The sequence below is a fragment of the Dermacentor variabilis genome, chromosome 2 (genome assembly GCF_050947875.1).
Source record: "Dermacentor variabilis isolate Ectoservices chromosome 2, ASM5094787v1, whole genome shotgun sequence".
Classification (NCBI taxonomy): Eukaryota; Metazoa; Arthropoda; class Arachnida; order Ixodida; family Ixodidae; genus Dermacentor; species Dermacentor variabilis.
Genome location: NC_134569.1, coordinates 120708967 through 120726398, shown reverse-complemented (window position 1 = coordinate 120726398; position 17432 = coordinate 120708967). Strand labels below are relative to the sequence as shown.

Sequence of the window (17432 nt, the reverse complement as noted above, 5' to 3'; positions counted from 1 at the left end):
TTTCAGTTAGCGGAAACACAGGCGCTCACGTGCGATGCTAGGCGCATCACAAAGCCTGAAATTAACAAATCGAGCTCCACGACTTCTGTGAGCCTTCTTACACACAGCGCAGGGCAGCAAAGCGAACGCTCTTCTGCTGGAGCACCCTGTTCTCTCCAGCTTATTTTCTCTCTCTCTTTCTCTCTGATGAGTACGGATTTACATAGTGACATACGATACTAAATTTAAGATAAACGGTGTGAAATGTACGGCAATTTCGAAGCTTAAATCTAATGCTTGGAAAAGAATCCGTAGCCAAAGTCCTAAATATCTATATTTGGACAAAAAGTACAGCCCCCGCCCTGTATGGCTTCTGTCTTTATTTTTTTTTCGTTTGGAGGGATTAGGTTCCCTTGGATTTCTTAGCTCCTTTTCGTGGTTGTCGGGCTTTCGCCGATGAAAGGACGCCGATGCAATGGTCGCGTTCTCTCGCCGAAGTGACTTGCGAGGCGGTGAGTTCGTCGCCAAACACCTTTGAGAGACGCGTGTAGCGCGAGTAAAGTCCCTAGATAAGACAAGTTTTAAACTTGTTTTATCTAGGGACCTTAAGCGCGAGTGCTTTGGGGCGCCTGAAGGTTTAGAGCTGGAGTGCTCGGGAATGACCACAGCCCTCCTCTATAATCCCGCCGCCCTCTCCACCTGTGGTGGCTCCGGGAGAAGGTCCCGGTGGCAGCAGAGTAGGATGGCAGTCGCCATCACCGCTGGCGTGCGCGCCGCTGAAGAGAAGGAATATGACGAATCGCCTCATATGCGTAGTCATTTATTCTACGGCTACAGATGTGCTATAGTTAACGGTTCTGTTCTGCGCGGAATTGTGCAATCAAACAGATGCCATCTAAATATTCTCACTGCAACCAATATGCAGTTTCAAACGCATCATTCATTTACTAAAGTCAATAGCGTTCTAGAAGCGTTCAACTATTCACTTACATTGACAATCGTTGTCGACGGTTTCTGCACATGTTTTTTGTTAAAAGTGAAGTCCGAAGCGTATCGTTTCCCCGTAATCATCTAGCATCTCCATTTAATCGTACCTACCACAGCTGTAAAAGCAGGCACCACCGCTTTTACGATGATCGTACTACGTCCCGGTTCCTTCTAAGCGAAGCCACTCGTTCTTGTCCTTTGCCATGAACGAGTGACATCGGATGCTAACTATTGGTGCTTTAGCATGACAACCTAAGGATGGATTGTCAGACAAAAACAAATTTCGGGCGGAAACGCCCCACTGCAGTATTGTCACAAAGTACGTAGCGTAATTTTTTATTTTTTTGCAATCATTGCTTATGAAGCCTATGCTTCACCCTTGAAACCAAGGCTGCCATATTTTAAGAGATAAATAAATGCAAAGAATACCATGCAGACTATGACGAATGCCCCCGTAAACTCAGTTTTATTACCAATACGCCCCCCCCCCCCTCCTCTTACTAGTCCCTATTATAGGCCTTCGAGCCATGCCACAATAAATACATCAGGTCATCGTCATTACCAATCGTGTGTTTGGTGAATGAAAGGAATGTTGCTGTAGTGCTCTTTTTCTCGCATAATATGTCCGCCGACACGCTCGCCTTCTTTTCAACGCGTGCTCTTCAGAAGCTTCTCCCTGTTGTTGCAGGCGCAATTCTCTTGTTGCGTGCGTTATTCGCGCGTTCCTTGTCAGCGCAAGCTGTCACCTGCCTTGGAAGTGCGAATCGGTACGGCCAAATGGAAACGCGTCAAGCGTCGCCGCGCGCTCACTCGCCCGCGATAAATTCCTAAGGGTGTTCTAAACCGCTTGTCGATGTATGCGGCAGCGGCGTAGTGGTTTCAATATCGGGGTGTGTTCGAATCCTGCCATCGGTTAATTTTAATTGTGTTTATTGAATAACCCATAAGACAGTACTTGGTTTAAAATGAGGAGTCAAAGTCACAAAGCCGTTTGAAGCCATAAGGACAAACTTTAGGCAAATATATGCACTAACCATCGTTCCCATCGTGACTGAACCACCCCGCTTGCAGATCCTGTAGACACTTGCGCCAGAGTTCCCTCTTTTAACTATTCTATGAAACTCTATGGCTCGGGCTTTCGCCGGACGCGTGTTAGCAGCTGGGGGCTTCCTCACAAAATACCGCGTCGGAGGCTAGTGTGCCCACAAAGTAGGTGGCGATAAGCGTACAGAATTTTGCGTATTTACATATTCAAGGCTGTATGGCGCTAGGGTTATTTTGGGGGGTGGGGGTGGACGCGAAACCGAAAGGATTAAACGGATCGGAGAAGACAATCACCGCGGGCACCGAGCCAAAGACTGCAACGCATTAATAAATTTATGGACTAATAGAAAGGAACGACCAATTTACTTTGTACCAACCAGATTCCGGCGATCTTATGGTAAATTCGGCAAATCGCAGCGGTGCGCACCGGGCCGTCACAATGCGCCGTTTCATCCAATCATCGTCACCACAGGGCGCTGAATTTGCCGAATTTGCATTACTAACGCCTCCTAGATAGCAGGACTGTGCCCTCTGCTTTATGATGTCATGCTACCTGGACCGAAATTTCCATTGCCAAGTCCGGCGTGATGAAAGCTGTGGCGTTAAAGAATCGCCGAAGTTTGCTCGGGAGCGTCCCCGTTAGATTCTACGGCAGTCGGGCAAGGCAGCATGACGTCACAAATCGAAGTGCACTGGATTTGTGATATCTTGGAGGCGTTGACCTTAGTGAGCTCACTGCCGCAAGTTACAAATTGTTATAATCCGAGTAAGCGTTACCTTGTCCTGCCAGTCACGGTAGTCCTTTTTTTGTTCTCGGCTGCAGACGCTATCGATTCTGAGCTCCAGAAAAGCCGTCATTTGCCGGAAAAGAACGAGTGCGAAGAGACTGTGTACCGAGGCATCACGTGGCCGCCAACGCCACCGGACAAGTGCGCCGAGATGGACTGTCCCACCTGGAACATCGGTAAGGCGCCTTCCTGCAACCTGTCTGTAAATGGGCGGTACTAACGCTTGTGCGTGCAGGAACCTCGGGATATACTGTAGTGGTAGGTTATTCAACGCAGTGCCGAGATAAAAATGTTTCCGTTTACCAAACAAATAATAGAAAAATAGTGATAGATTGTAAGAGCAACCGGAAATAGTCGAAAATTTCCTTCCAATAAAAACGAGCAGCATAGCCACTGTACAGCACTTGGCCGTTGGAAAGGCAGAGGAAGTGTCCCAAAGCTCGTATCTTCGCTCTACGTTTGGAATGCAGCTTGCAATTAAGAAATAAGAGAGTGTAAAATATCAGCTTCGAGGTAGTGGCGTAATTTTCTTTATTTTTTCATAACATTTAGAGCCCCCTAAGGAAGGTCGCAGTTAGCGGCATGTTTGTGGTCCCGTGCATCGCAACGCATCAAACAGAAGAAACAGGAAACATCGCTTTATGAGATACAGTCGGCGTTATGGACACTGACCTCATGCGTACTCCCTCTAGATTTAGACACAGCAGATGTCTATGAAAGGTTGTTTGATACTGCATGCATATGCAGGCACTTCGCGATAATTGGAACTGGAACAAAGAAATTAGAATGAGCCTTTTTATAGAGATATCATTTTTCAGGGCCCAATCTTCCTCAAAACGAATTCGAATCTTTAAAACTACGCCACTCCACTATCATCTCAGAAAATTGTACTCGGCGGAGTGAGTGCGCAACGACGCCATCTCTGTCCCGCTTTCCCGTTCCGCAAGTATAGATGGTTCGTAACCGCTAATTTTGCCGAGTGCGAGAGAACCGGCGTCGCCGGCTTCGACGCCACAGCGCGCCTTGCGAGAGCAGCCGGATACCTGAATCGCCACAAAAGGGTAATGAGCTCGTGCTGACTCTGTTGACTGTATACTACAGCACGTTGCAGATAGTGTGGTGTGGAACGCCTGAAACAGTATCCTGTGACAATCTGCGATTATAAGTGTACCCTGCAGCACCAGTAAGAAGAATACCGAGGTCGCCTGAAGTGAGGACAGTGCCCGTTAGCAAGTAAATGGTCGTCTGCCGTGGTTGAATGATTATTTTTACACATTAGGCTACTCAGCTTTGAAGGAAAAAAAGAAATGATATTTAGCTCCAACATGAATGCGATATGGACAGTTACAAGTGTAAGTTAGGAACGATCGAGTGTCCTCTCGTAGACTTTTGATGTCGCCGCACTGTCGCGTCGGGTAATGCACAGCTTATAAACAGGAAGAGAGGACTAGTCACGGTTCATACGTATACAGTAACCGCAATGGACTGCGCATGCTGTCATGACAAAAAACCGATATCTCCCGTGTAAGCATACATTTTGCTATGTTGGGCTAAGTATAGAAGTTAAAATCGTGTTTCATGCAAATTTTGTTCTGAGCACGCAAGGCACAACGAAATATCTTGAACCGACTGCTCGTTCATTGAAGCGCAATACATTAAGGCAGCTCGGGTGAAAAGATTACTTACTTTTATCTTTTTTTTATCCCAGTGACTAATTCGGTGACCGATAAGGTAATACAATAAATAGCGTAACTATGGGGGCAAACTTTCATGTGCATATATAGGTGTGACTATTTTCGCTGTTTATGCATCTCCGGGAACTGTCAGTCTCTTGCATGTTCAGGAGGGAGAAGCAATGCTTGTGAGAGGCAGTGAACACAACAGAGATGCATATTTAATGTAACTGAAAGCAATATTATCGACAGCCTGGTCGCAGATATTCACCGTCAAGAGCAAGAAAGGCAAAAGACGGATTACACACTACTAAGGTGGCAAGGGCTACCTGTTGTTACTAGAAAACAGAAGAAAAAGAAGTACGCGAATTAGCTATCGCTTCATCGGAGGACACGCATGCTCACCGCCGTCAGGTTAAAATAAGGCCGCGTGGAAAATATCATAAGGACTAAAATGCTGCTTGCGTTCTCGGTTGAAAGAGTTGCAGTACATGGGAATAATAATTCAGCCAGAAAGCCAAAACAGCAATTTTATTCATTTACTCAGCACGTCGTCTACTATCAGGAAGGGGAAGGCAGAAGGTAGTCAGCAACCGCGCGTTTGCGTATCACAGCGCCTATTCAGCGGATCTGTAAATGGTCTGTGGCGTAGATCGCCGAGCGTTATCATGGTTATGGCATTGCTGCTTTTCCTTTATTTATCGCTTTCTGTCTGTCTCACATTCTTTTTTTCAAAGTGATCTATACATTCATTTACGATTACCCCTCCAACGATTCGCCTCTTCAAAGTATCAAGCAGTGACGCCTCTTTTTTTAATGTTTTCTTTGAAAAAGGTTGCATAGAACTCAACTATTGCCTCTGTTCGTGCGCGAAGGACTGGGCTCTCCCACCGGCGCTAAAGAACCTCGAAATCGGTCTTCTCTGGAAAGGTAAAAATCTAGGAGACGGCTGTTGTCGACACGAGCTGCCTGAAATGTACTTCCAGGCAGTATGGTGCAGGGTTTAAAAGTTGGGACTACAGAACAAGTTGACGACGTTGGCAGATGACTCACCGTGCATTTTTACCACAGAAGCAGTGTTTGTCCACGCCTCCTGGAGACTTCACGATGCAACAGAAGTGACATAATCGTCTTACATGGCTGCACCTGGCCTGCATAAGGGCCTGCCCGCGTCAGGACGTAGAGGAAGCTGCGTGCTCCCTTCACATGAAGTGATTAGTGTTGCAAACTTCTGCTACACATTATCTCACCTCTGCAGCAATGTTAGGCCGTCATCTCGGTGGTCTTTTTAGATTGGTTTGTGGATATTGAGGGGTGAAGGGACACGGGCAGCACGCAATAGAATGGTTGGGCCGTCTGTCACCGCTATGGCAAAACACCCCTAAAAATGCATCGTGGTGATAGATGGTGCCATCCTTCTGTTGCAAAGAAATCGGCACGTTTAGAGCCGTGTAGTCTGTGTAGGCTACACAAACTTATCATTGCGTTGGATTTGCGTTGCATCAGACAGCATACGAGAGCAGATATGCTTCCCTTGCTCGTTAACCTCCCTGTCTTTCCTTCTTCCCTTCTCTCTCTCTCTTCCCTTATTCGTGCATCAACGCTCGGACGCGGGAAGTTAGTTTTATAAGTATTTCATCACTTGTTAACGCATCCTACAAGATTCAACTTATCATGGCTAAACTTCAGATTATGCTTCTACAACTTGTGTGATAAACCTACATGCCCCCATCAGGAACGATGGCTACCTCGGCGGTAAGAAATTCAACGGATTGCTTCCAAACGAGCAAGGAATTCCGGGACCAGGCTAGTGACCCAAATTTTATGATCGGGAAATACTTGCTAACACAAATGTCAGTTTCCTTTGCTCGCAAACCTATTTGTGACTGCATGCACTGTTGCTCTGGCACTATACGATTGCAGCTTCAGTGGTAATCTAAATTGGTTCAGAAAAAAAGATCTAAATTTTGTTTCGCAATTTTGCCCTGCGGTAGAAAACAGGTCAATTAGCTTATATGCATATATATAGCTTGATCTCTTTAATGAAGTCCAGCAAAAATCTAAGGGTGCGGACCATAGATCCACAGATGGTAGTCAGGTTCGGTACAGATGACACATGCTTGGATACAGACCCACCACTGACAGGTATAGCGACATCTTGATTGGCAGAGTCCGGGACCATTCTACAAGATGTGTGATATATCTGAGAGAGCAGCTGGACAAACGCAAGAAAGGCAATCGTGCCGAAGGCTGGCCGACCGTCCGGAGCCCATAGAGCGGTTGCACTTGGTGTCAATGCTGATCCTTCTTAACGCAGCCTCCTTGTGTCTGCGATGCTTTTCTTTCAGATTCTCGTTTATGTTCTCATACTCCATGCCACCCTACTACGAAGTGTAGTGCAGCCCATCGCCCATTTGCATTGGCTGATCTCACCATCTCTCCCATCACGTACTGTTTCTGCAGGCATTATGAGGTGGTGCTGCAACTCCAGGGGTTACTGGAAGACTCAGAGCCCTAATACAGCACAGTGCGTGCAGCCTTCTGTCCTATTGCTCAAGAACCAGGTGGGGCACGTAGTACAGCATGTTCGGAGACAGTGTCAGTGCGCTAAATGTGTTCTCTGTTGTTTCTTTTTACAGATAACAGCCAGCTCGAAGGCAAGTTGTTCAGTATTTCCCTGTGGTTCATTACCAATGATGTTGAATCGACGGCAAACATTGAGTGAACGATATGTGGTAATTTCTGCAGATATTAGATCAAGTTTTGCCTTTCATCTTCTGGAGGAGGTTCGTTAAAGTTAACGATGAATCTACGTTAAGATCCGTGCGAGCACATGCCGATAAATTCAGGCCCTTCTGCGTGCATACATTAGAAGTCGAAAGCATGCGTCGATGTTTCTTAAGGAGGCTACCATAGAGTCAGCTGTTTTCAACAGTAACTATGTTTCTTTTCATCTTGTCAAATTCTGGCTTCAGAAAGAATGTCCACCCTTCAGTTTCTTTCCGCGTCGCTTTTTCTTATACAATATCCTTTTTATTCATACCACCTTGTTTTGCCTTCTTCTTTCCTTTTTTTTTTCTCTACCCTTCAAGGGGGTGGGTATGGTGCCCCTTCAAGGAGACAATTTCTAGCTCATTTCCCTTTCTCGCTTTCTATCTATTCTTACATAATATTTATAGTAATAAAGATAATAATAACATTCAATCGCAGTGTCTGAATTTCACATTACTCCGAGAGCAGCCAGTTAGCAACCACCTGTGATGGCGCACATATAATTCTTTTTTTTTTATGCCGGCGCACTGATTAAGCTTTACCAAAGCCAGCGTACAATCAAATTTCAATGCTCTCAGTGGTTTCGTCGACAAGAAAATAACTTCTGCGCAACGTCTTACGGGTGCCGCCTCTGCCCAGCAGAAGTACTTAGCCGACATAATCGAGACCGTGAGCGATTTCGTCAGCAACAACTCGCTAGAGGTCGGCGGCGACCTGGTGGCCATCGTCGACCTCCTAGACATGGGCGTGGTGCGGAGCGACACGGGCGACAACTACCCCGGCCGCATCGCCAGCGCTGCCCAGGCGCTGCGGGTTGGCGGTCTCACGGCTTCAACGGTCGACGAACTGCTCAGCCGCGACAAGCCCTGGAACGAAGTGCCCATGGTGCGTCGAGAACGTTGTGAATACCAAGTGCGCGCAACCTCTCTTTGTCCTTTCAAAACTGTAAGCACCGATCCGCTTACAGGGTTTGCTGAAGACATGATGCCTGTACAATGCCGAAATGGGTCACACAACAAGGCTAATGATGAAACGGACACAGCACTAGAGCTGATGCAATGTTTGCAATACATTGCAATGATGCAATGTTCTTCGGTGCTTTTACAGCAAAGCTGTATATGGCTAGGATCACGGAAATCTTTCGCATACGTCAACAGGAAACAATCAGGATCAATGGCTTATACCCCGTAAGCGAGCAAAAAATGCAAAGGCTATAGCTCGGACCATGAAGCACAGCTCTGGGCTGTCCTTCGGGTCCGCGACGCCGCGGAGGGTCATGGCCTCTCTGTTCCGACATGGGAGTGGCCCGCTGTGCGTTAATCGCGCGCACCGAGGGACCTAAATAAACTTATTCATCCATCCATCCATCACAGCCCCGTAAGGCAGAGTCTACAAGAACTCAGCAAAATGAACCGAACAGTGCTCACATTATTTGGAATCACGCATGCAACATACAGAACAGCATACGCTTCAATAAAACCAAGCTCAAAACAAGGATCCGAACCACATAATTGATGGTAAGGCGCCCGTGATAGCAGTGCGAAGCACGCAGCGTTCCCCGCATACGTGTGCAGGTAAGGATTACTTTTGCGCAAGCTGCCGCGGTGACGCCAGCTTGTGACGTCCCTAGCCTTTCGTACACAAAATTACCAGCCCAGCAACTGATTTCAATGTTGCATCACCGCTATGCGCGGCGGCATGTTGTCATAATTACCATTATTCCCATTCCTACCATTTCTCTAAAATAGCACTACTACGATTACTCTAAAGCCATAAAGCACTGCATACACCGCCCCCCCCCCCCCCTCAGCAGTTGGGGTGGTTTTCGACACTTTCGCTGGACATCGACTTTCGCAGTCGGGTAGTGATTTCTTTATTAATTTTTTTTTGCCAAGCGTTCTGTTGATTGCATATTCTACTAACTCGCCCTAGATCTTGCCTTCAACTTGGCCGCTTTATATTTGCAAACGCGATGATGAATGACACAGGAGGATGAAAGCCAAGCAGCAGCCTTTCAGTACTTGCAAGCCTGTCAGCAACAGAAAGAGTTTAGTGTAGAAATACAAACGATGGCGCGATTGGTGGACTAGAGAACAATACACTGCGATGTTAGTTCAGTTAGTTTCTTATCAAAGTTAGGTTGCCAGATAAGCTTCGAAACTTTATGAGCACAGTGAATGTGCCACGAAGTGTGCGCTCTGTATTTTTCAGGGCGTTAGCGTCATACGGATCACCTCATTGAGCTCTAGTTGCGATAGATCCGCGCAGGTGTTCAATATAGCCCATCCGTAAAAAGCCTCATTGTAGCCTCGGCCAGAACGCGCCATAGTTTTAATTTCCAATGCACAAGTTTTCAGCACCAGTGTACTATCACCTAGAGCCTTTCCAGCTTTTAATTAAAGCTAGCACATTATAGAAAGGAACACCTTCATAATATAGATCGCAGAAATTCCCAGTAAACCTTCTCAATGCTTTGATGGCCAGCTACGTTAGTATATCATTACCGTTAGTTGACTCTGCGTGCATTGTACATCTCAGCACTCGAAGGAAAGAGAGAGAAGCTCGTGACCTGCGCAGATGTACTCGGGGTACTACTGCATATGCATAATTATATGCGTTGTGATGCCTGAAAACAACTCATTGCGATAGCGAAACTTTTCCCTCCTTATTTCTGTAGCAAACACGCCACAGCTGCGCCACAACATTACTGCTGATAATGGATGTCGCCGGAATAATCCTGAGTGCTGCCAGCAGTGAACAAAAGATCCTCGCTTTTATAAATTTCCGTAAGTGCCATTATTTCTCCATTCTTACTGATGTTAACGGAGCGCAAACGCTTTTGAAGGGGGCGCGGGGAAGGGGGGCAGTTAATAAATGCATCTATTGCGTGGCCACAATGATCTTCACTGCGCTTCAACGGTGCTTCATTTCTCTTAAGAGGAAGCTTTTGCTCAAGTGCTCCTATCTAAATACATGTAAAAGGAGAATTCGTTTTTCTCGGCAACCACTGCACCAAATTTGACGAGGTTTGTTGCATTTAAAAGAGAAACTTAAAATCTAGAGACTGTTGGTTTCGAATTTTTGAGTTAGATTGTCAATTTTTTGTTAAAAATTGGCAAAAATCGAAAATTTTCAAAAAACGAAACTATCAAGTTTACAACTCTGTAACTTAACCACTAAAAATGATAATACAATTCTGTGAATTGCATCTAATAGTACATCTAAAGCGGACAAAATTGATATGTTACACATGAATATAAAAAAATTTAGTAATTGAGAAATAAAACTTTTGCAAAACCGTTGTAACGAACGTAACAAATTCACGTAAGAAGTAAAATGACATATTGAATTTGTCCGCTTTGAATGATCTAATGGATGCCGTTGACAGAACCGCGATATCGGTTCTTGATGCAGAGCTATGAATTTATAAACTTCATGCTTCTATTTTTTTCAAACGGTCAAATATTTGAAAATCGTTTTAAGAAAATTCAAGCCTTAAATCGAAATTCCGCTTCCAACAGTCACTAGAATTTAACTTTCTCTTTCAAATGCGACAAATTTCATCAAAATCGGTCCAGGGGTTATCTGATAAAAACGTTTTTGCGTTTTACATGTATTTGAATAGGCCGCGTCGGAGTTGTGCCCGAGCTAAAGCTTCCTCTTAAGCGTAACTATAGGCGTAATGTAGTCTAGCTGGCAGATACTTTAGGGCATGACCAACTTGCTCTGCCATAGTCATTTAATTTGCCACAGAAGTCTAACTGGAGCCATAACTAGTGACAAATGACATTATTTTGCTAAAGCTGCGCTAGATGATGTCTTACCATAAAAGCACATGACGGAAAGAAAGTAAAATAACATTATAACAATGATTTCTGTGATCTCTGAGGGAAAGACGGAACTTGCACATTCCTTCAAATTATCATGCGTCATTAATAATTATACTTGAACCTAAAAGAACACGAGAGATAAAACTCACTGTTCTACGTACAAAGAAAGAAAGAAAGAAAGAGAGAAAGAAAGAGAACGTTCAGTGACAAGTTAGCGATAAATGCAAGACAAATCGGTCAGCACTGCACGGCACACCTCTTTGAGGTCCCGGATCCATGGTTTAAACTGCGTTCGTAATATAGCAAAGTTGTTGTTTTTTTACGGGGTTTTACGTACCAAAACGACGATCTGATTATGAGGCACGCCGTATATAGTGGGGGACTCCGGAAATTTGGACCACCTGGGGTTCCTTAACGTGCACCTAAAGCTAAGTACACGGGTGTTTTCGCATTTCGCCACCGTCGAAATGCGGCCGCTGTGGCCGGGATATGCTAAGTAGTTCAGCAGCTCATTCGACACACGTTCTGCATCTTCGAAGGGTGAAGCGTAACTGGTGGTGGTCCGAAGCAGAGCATCGTAAGCTGCAAAAGAAAAATGTGCACTATTTCAGCTTTGACAATCCTAATGCCCATGCATTAAAAAGAAATAGAGTAGTGAAGCAGAGGGAAGAGCATCGTATTATGCGCTTAGGGCACAATAGGCAAGTGTGTTATCATGAGCTTACAGAGTTACGCAGTCATAGTAAATTATCGCCGTGGGCTCTACTGACCATGAGACAGACTCGAAGGAAACTACGCTGAGCTGGCGTGCGCTAGCAGTGTTAAAGATACCTAAGCTGAGGGAGGGGTAAGCAACACAGGTCTTTGAGCTGAAATGCATGGCTGCAGTAATTTCTTTCGTAGGTGCACAGGCTTACGTGATTTTACTTTCACTCCCCCGCAAAGGGGGAGTGGAAGTGAAATCTCGCGAACCATTATCTGTGCGCGAAAGTGTGCTCTCTCTCTCTCTTTATCCCCATACTCCTTTACCCCAGTGCAGGGTAGGAAATCGTACGTGCGTCTGGTTAACCTCTCTGCCTTTCCTGCCTTCTATTTCTCTCTCTCTACTTGCACTCCTGTTTGTATCCGGCATGCGGACGTCTAATGCCGTATGAGCATATTGCAATATCGTGCAGAATCTGCGAGAACTTGCGTATTTTAGTTGCCATGAAACTCACGTGTCGTACAGCCAACCGCTGCTTGTAGTGTCACGAGGACGGAATGGGTCTGCATCTGATTTTCGTACGTGTGCGCTGAATGTAGGACGCGCTTGCACGAGCCTGCCGTAGTGCGCAACAATTTACGTTTGTTATCTTCGTTCCTTACTTTACGCCAGAAGCAGTAGCGTGTGCCACTAGTAGGCGCAAAGACTGCCTCCATACTCACGTGGATCAAAGAAAAAGATCTCACTGACGCTTCGTTATACTTGCAAATGCGAGTTAGTGCAAAGCGAGGTACCTTTCGTCTCCAGATTTTCCCGTGGTCTTAGGCTATGTACTTTATTCATGCGCACAGTCTAAGGCACGGCACGGCACTTCAGTTCGTGCCATCCGAGGTTCTCGACAAAAATACACTTTGCATCGTCCTGGCTGATTTAATTTTGTTATTCTTTCTTGCAATTGCAGAGATGAACATCATTTCAAGCACGACGACGCACATCGCCAATCAGACAATGCTTCTGCCGGCCCCTGGCAACAACTTGAACCGAACGTACAGCACGGCCCAGTTTCGCATAGCCCGCAACTCCAGCGGGGCCGATCAGAATTCGCAGGACGGCGACGACGGGGCCGGCGACGTTGTGATCGTGTTTACCGAGTTCCCGCGCCTCGATAAGCTCCTCCTCGACGACGGGTGAGAGCAAGGCCGGCAGGGAGCGCGCGCTCTGTGTTTTCCCAGAAACAGCGGGGAGGCCCAGCTCGTTCTTTGTGTGTTCCGCTGGCGCCTCGCAGGGCGTGCGCGCGTGGGTGTCCGTGGTATACGAGATTCTCAGGGACATCGCGGCAGCAGGGCGGCGCCGAGGTTGACATTAAGATGAAAAGCACACCGCGGGTATACTCGTATAGGAGTGCGCCTGTCGAAGCGGTGCTTCGGGTTTAGAAGGGTTCCGAGAACTACACTAACTTCTTTGCGACGGCCGGCCCAACTTCAACTTCCACACGAAGGTTTCCGAGGCCCGGCGGTCACTGTTCTCGACTTTGACCCATATTTATTCTTCACTGTCTTTCTTTTCCACTCTCGAGATTATAAAGCTGTTGTTGAACGACTCGGCACTGGCTTAATATTACTTCGCGGTAGCCTAGCGCTCCTTGAACTAAAGAAATACAGCGACCGCTAAACTTGAGGCTGTGCAATTGTAGAGCTCGAGCAGGTCATCATAAGCGGACGTACTTGCGGTGACCCCGAAAGTTAAATGAAAAGCGGTCGTCAGCTACGCAGCCCTACAATAGTGTAGTGTTTGAATGTGTGAGGCAAGAACAAGTAGAAAGAGAGTTGTTATACAATGTTCCATGAAGAAATGAGATACGTCGGCCTAGAAGCGAACCAGACTAGTTACGTCGGAAACTGAGGCGGCATACGCGTAATTTCAAGACGGAACAATAAGTTGGCCTAGATCAAGCATCAGGAAAGTAGCCAATAGATTAGCCGATTCTCGATTAAACAACTGCTGCAAGTAGCCGCACTCTGCGTCACAAAATACAGCTATGAAAGATGTTTTCGGGCTGTTATTTGGTAGCTGAAGCTTTGTTTCTTTAGACAGCATGATCGGGAGAAGTGCGTAGATATTCAAAGTCATGATCTCCCATGATGAATAGTATGTGTTCACGCAGAATAGCATATTAGTGGAGTTCATATGTTGCTATTGCAATCGTTGATACTAATTTCATAAGCTATCCAAGAAAGCAAAGTGGCGAAGTGCCAAATTTCTTTCGGCTTTGACAAGCAAAGAGGACACAGCCATGCTCAAAACATCAGAATCTGCCTAACCAGGAGGAAGTGTAAAAAAGAAAGACAGATTAAAGCAGTGTAAAATAAGAATGGAAAGATTGCGCTGCATGCGCTCTGTGTAGTATAGTGAAAGCAAAAAAGCATACACGTTAAATGGCGCAAAATGTGCAAAATGACCGATTTGTGATCTATCTTGAAATATTTTGCATCTGGTTTAAGTTGAACTTCCGTACAGACATTTAAGCCTCACACGTAACTGCTTGAGTCACACATAGTTAACGAACTGACGAAATAATTTTGTCCAAGAAACCAGGCCTCCAAATTCTCCTTAGGCTTATGCCGCAAGGCGTGTCCTTCGAAAATAAAGGAAAAAGATTGTTTTATGAAAATGAGTTCACGCTTTTTCTTTGCCTTGAGCGCAAAATTCTTCTGTATAAGGTACCACTTATGAAATAGAGGACCACAAATCGAAGAGCCATAAACAGCGATGCTGCCGGAATACCGCCATCTTAGAGCGCAGCTTTCAGGCGCCAGTTCCTGCAGCGAGCGTCGACGTCCCTCGCGACCGAGCGAACGAGCGCAGCGAAGGATGAAAGAGCGAACGCGGAGTGCAGCGGGGGATGAAAAGATGGGTGATAGCGAAGAGAGCACGAGGAGGAAAGTGGAGGAGGAGGGCGCAGCAGAGCCATGAGGCGAAAAGCGGAGGAGGAGGAGGTTATGGCGAAAGCGTGAGACGCAAAGCAGGCGACGATCGCAACGAGATGGCGCCAGAGTAGCACGCGTCGTCTGGGAGGTCTGTCTGTGGCGGCTGCTTGTGAATCCCGCCCGCGCGTCACCACCGCGCTGCCTCTCGCGATCTCCAGATTAGCGAGGCAGTCGCGCCACACTTCGCTCCGTTTTCAACGTGCCGCACTAGATTGTGCGCGCCAGCCAATATATCGCGAAATGAGAACACGTATACACCTGCGCTGAAATTTCGCATTAGGGAGTATCGCAATCGTCGGTGAATTTCCTTTTTCATGTAGAACGCATGGAACACTAAGGGTGGGTTTATGCAAAGATAGCAGCTGCGCGAACCTTTCTTCAGGAAAAATCAAGTTAAGACGGGGGACAAACAACCTAGCGAAAAAAAATGTTTTGGTTCCTGTTCTTTTGTATCAGTATACAGTGGCCTATATATATATATATATATATACAGCGACAGTGACATAGTATAGTACAATCGTACTACAGTGACCTGTATTTTTATCCCAACACCTTTAAACGAAGATGAATCAGGTATATCTGCTTTGTTATGCCTCAATTTCTGAAGTAAGATTACATTTCTGGGTCGGTGTCGTTAAGTTTTGTATCATTGTATGCTGGCATTGTTTAATCATTTACTTACCAAAAAGGCAGCTAAGCCAGTCCACTTTTATGCAGCAGCTCACTTCTGCTATATGTATGGCGAGGCGCGCATACGATGGTGAATTTCAACTCTTGCCTGATGAACCGGGCAAGCAAATATGCAATGGGGTTTATTCAACGATGCCGACTAAGAAATGTGAACTTTCTGTGAGTGCTGAGTAAGCAGAAATCGGCAATTAATAACGCTTTGTTTTTACTCAAAATTATTCTTTTTTTTAATTTTACCGTTAAAGTAAATATATGGATCACTGTATAGGAAATTGTTGGCACATCGTTAGTCACGCACACGCAGGGTGGACGCAGAGCATCCTAAACAGGAACTGAACTCTCCGGCTATCAGCATCCGGGTAGGCAGCGAGGCACCGGGCCTGGTTCTGGGCGCACACGTCGAGTTGGCTCTGCCCATGCTGCACTACGAGGCGGAGAACCCAACCTGCGTCTTCTGGGACACTCTCATCAAGTGCGTATGCATATTCTTCTGCCGCGGTGTTTAAAAAAGAAACGTATTCGTACGCGAGTAAACGACAGTTCATCTTGCACATAACGGCCACCATTTTGGGATGCTGGCTTACGGGGTACTGAATACACTTCATATTGTAACTACGGTATAACACACAAGTGCGGATATTAAGTAGAGATACCAACTTTCGACGCAGTCCTTTATGGACGTTCGGCTCATGAGCCGTCAAAGACATTTTTGGAAACATGGTGTTGCTTGAATAGAAATTTAAGTGCTGTGTAAAGAACCTGAGACTGTGCTTGACGGTCTTGCTTCTTTATCTTTTTTTTTCTAATTTCACACTCGAAATACGGTTCTGTGCTTGCACTCTAAGCCAGTCTGAAGCGACGTTGCGAAAATGCATGATATGCGCAAAAACATGATTGGAAATTCATGTGGCTAAAATCTGCAAACGTAAGTAAGGCCGAGAAATGGCTTATCGAGACCGTCCTCCGATGTGTCCATACACTCGGTGGTATAGCAAATTCTCTTCTATTCTTGTCTTTTTCTCTTTTACGACTTGAAAATCAGTCAGGCATCTTTTAAACATTTAGTTTTTGCATAAAGTGATTTTCATAAAGTGAACTTGGTGAGGCAAACCGAACGTCCAAGTTATTGTCAGAACAACCGCAAACGTAGCAGCAGCCTAACTGCTTTCTAGTAGTCTTTAACCCTTATGGGTACTCTGTTCGTGCTCAAGGGTCGCCAAGGGCGTATTTCCTCTCTGGTCAGCCTTATCGGACGATGATCCCTTACTCCATATGCTGCCTGCACTCTTGCACAAATTACTGTAAGCACAACACTCGATACTAATAGCGCTCTCTTATCTCGTCCTGCGACCGAGAGTTCCGCATCTGAAGTTGCAGCCATGTGCCAAGTTTTGTCCTTCCTAAAAGCGCAAGTGCCTTTTTTTCAGGAATGGCTGAAGCTCTGACGTCTTTTTTCGAGTGTCTTAGCATGAGTGGGATTGGTTTATCACCGTCGCTGATGAAAAATGAACAGTAGATAAGCAGCAGTTTACTTTAATCTGCCGCTGAATAGTCGACTCCGTAACTTTTTTTCCGTTCTTGTGGAAATTTAGTACAGCTGCACGCACACTATTTTAACATCCAAATTTCAAATCGAAGACTGATGTCGTTTGCGCACAGCTTCGGTTCTTTATTTTAGGCGAAAAAAAGAGAGAGAGCAGGAAGAACTTCGCTTGTAGCAAACGAACAAGACATGAATAGCGACAGACGAGGAAGAATTTAGGCATTCTTGTTGCCTGCTATAGTGTAGAACAAGACCTTAATGAATAAGCTTAAAATAGGGACCTTTAGAGAAATAAAACTAATCCGAACCAGCAAAACTCCTGCAGTCAGTTGCAAGTGCGAAATATTGACATATACGTGATAATATTCGCATCTGAACTTTCTATTGCAATTTCTATTATGCTTTGCTAATCTACGCAAAGACTCTTCGCAGTATT

At 45.7% G+C, this 17432-nt stretch overlaps 1 protein-coding gene across 1 annotated transcript in view; it reads left to right on the top strand.

The window, feature by feature from the left end:
• LOC142570963 (adhesion G protein-coupled receptor L3-like) overlaps nucleotides 1-17432 on the top strand; it is a 43930-nt gene that overhangs the window by 16015 nt on the left and 10483 nt on the right. Inside the window, exons 3-9 of the mRNA XM_075679260.1 lie at nucleotides 2834-2974; nucleotides 6935-7035; nucleotides 7111-7128; nucleotides 7886-8128; nucleotides 9921-10029; nucleotides 12738-12963; nucleotides 15758-15925. Of these exons, the coding sequence (XP_075535375.1) occupies nucleotides 2834-2974; nucleotides 6935-7035; nucleotides 7111-7128; nucleotides 7886-8128; nucleotides 9921-10029; nucleotides 12738-12963; nucleotides 15758-15925 (1006 nt within the window). The remainder of the gene's footprint in view (nucleotides 1-2833; nucleotides 2975-6934; nucleotides 7036-7110; nucleotides 7129-7885; nucleotides 8129-9920; nucleotides 10030-12737; nucleotides 12964-15757; nucleotides 15926-17432) is intronic.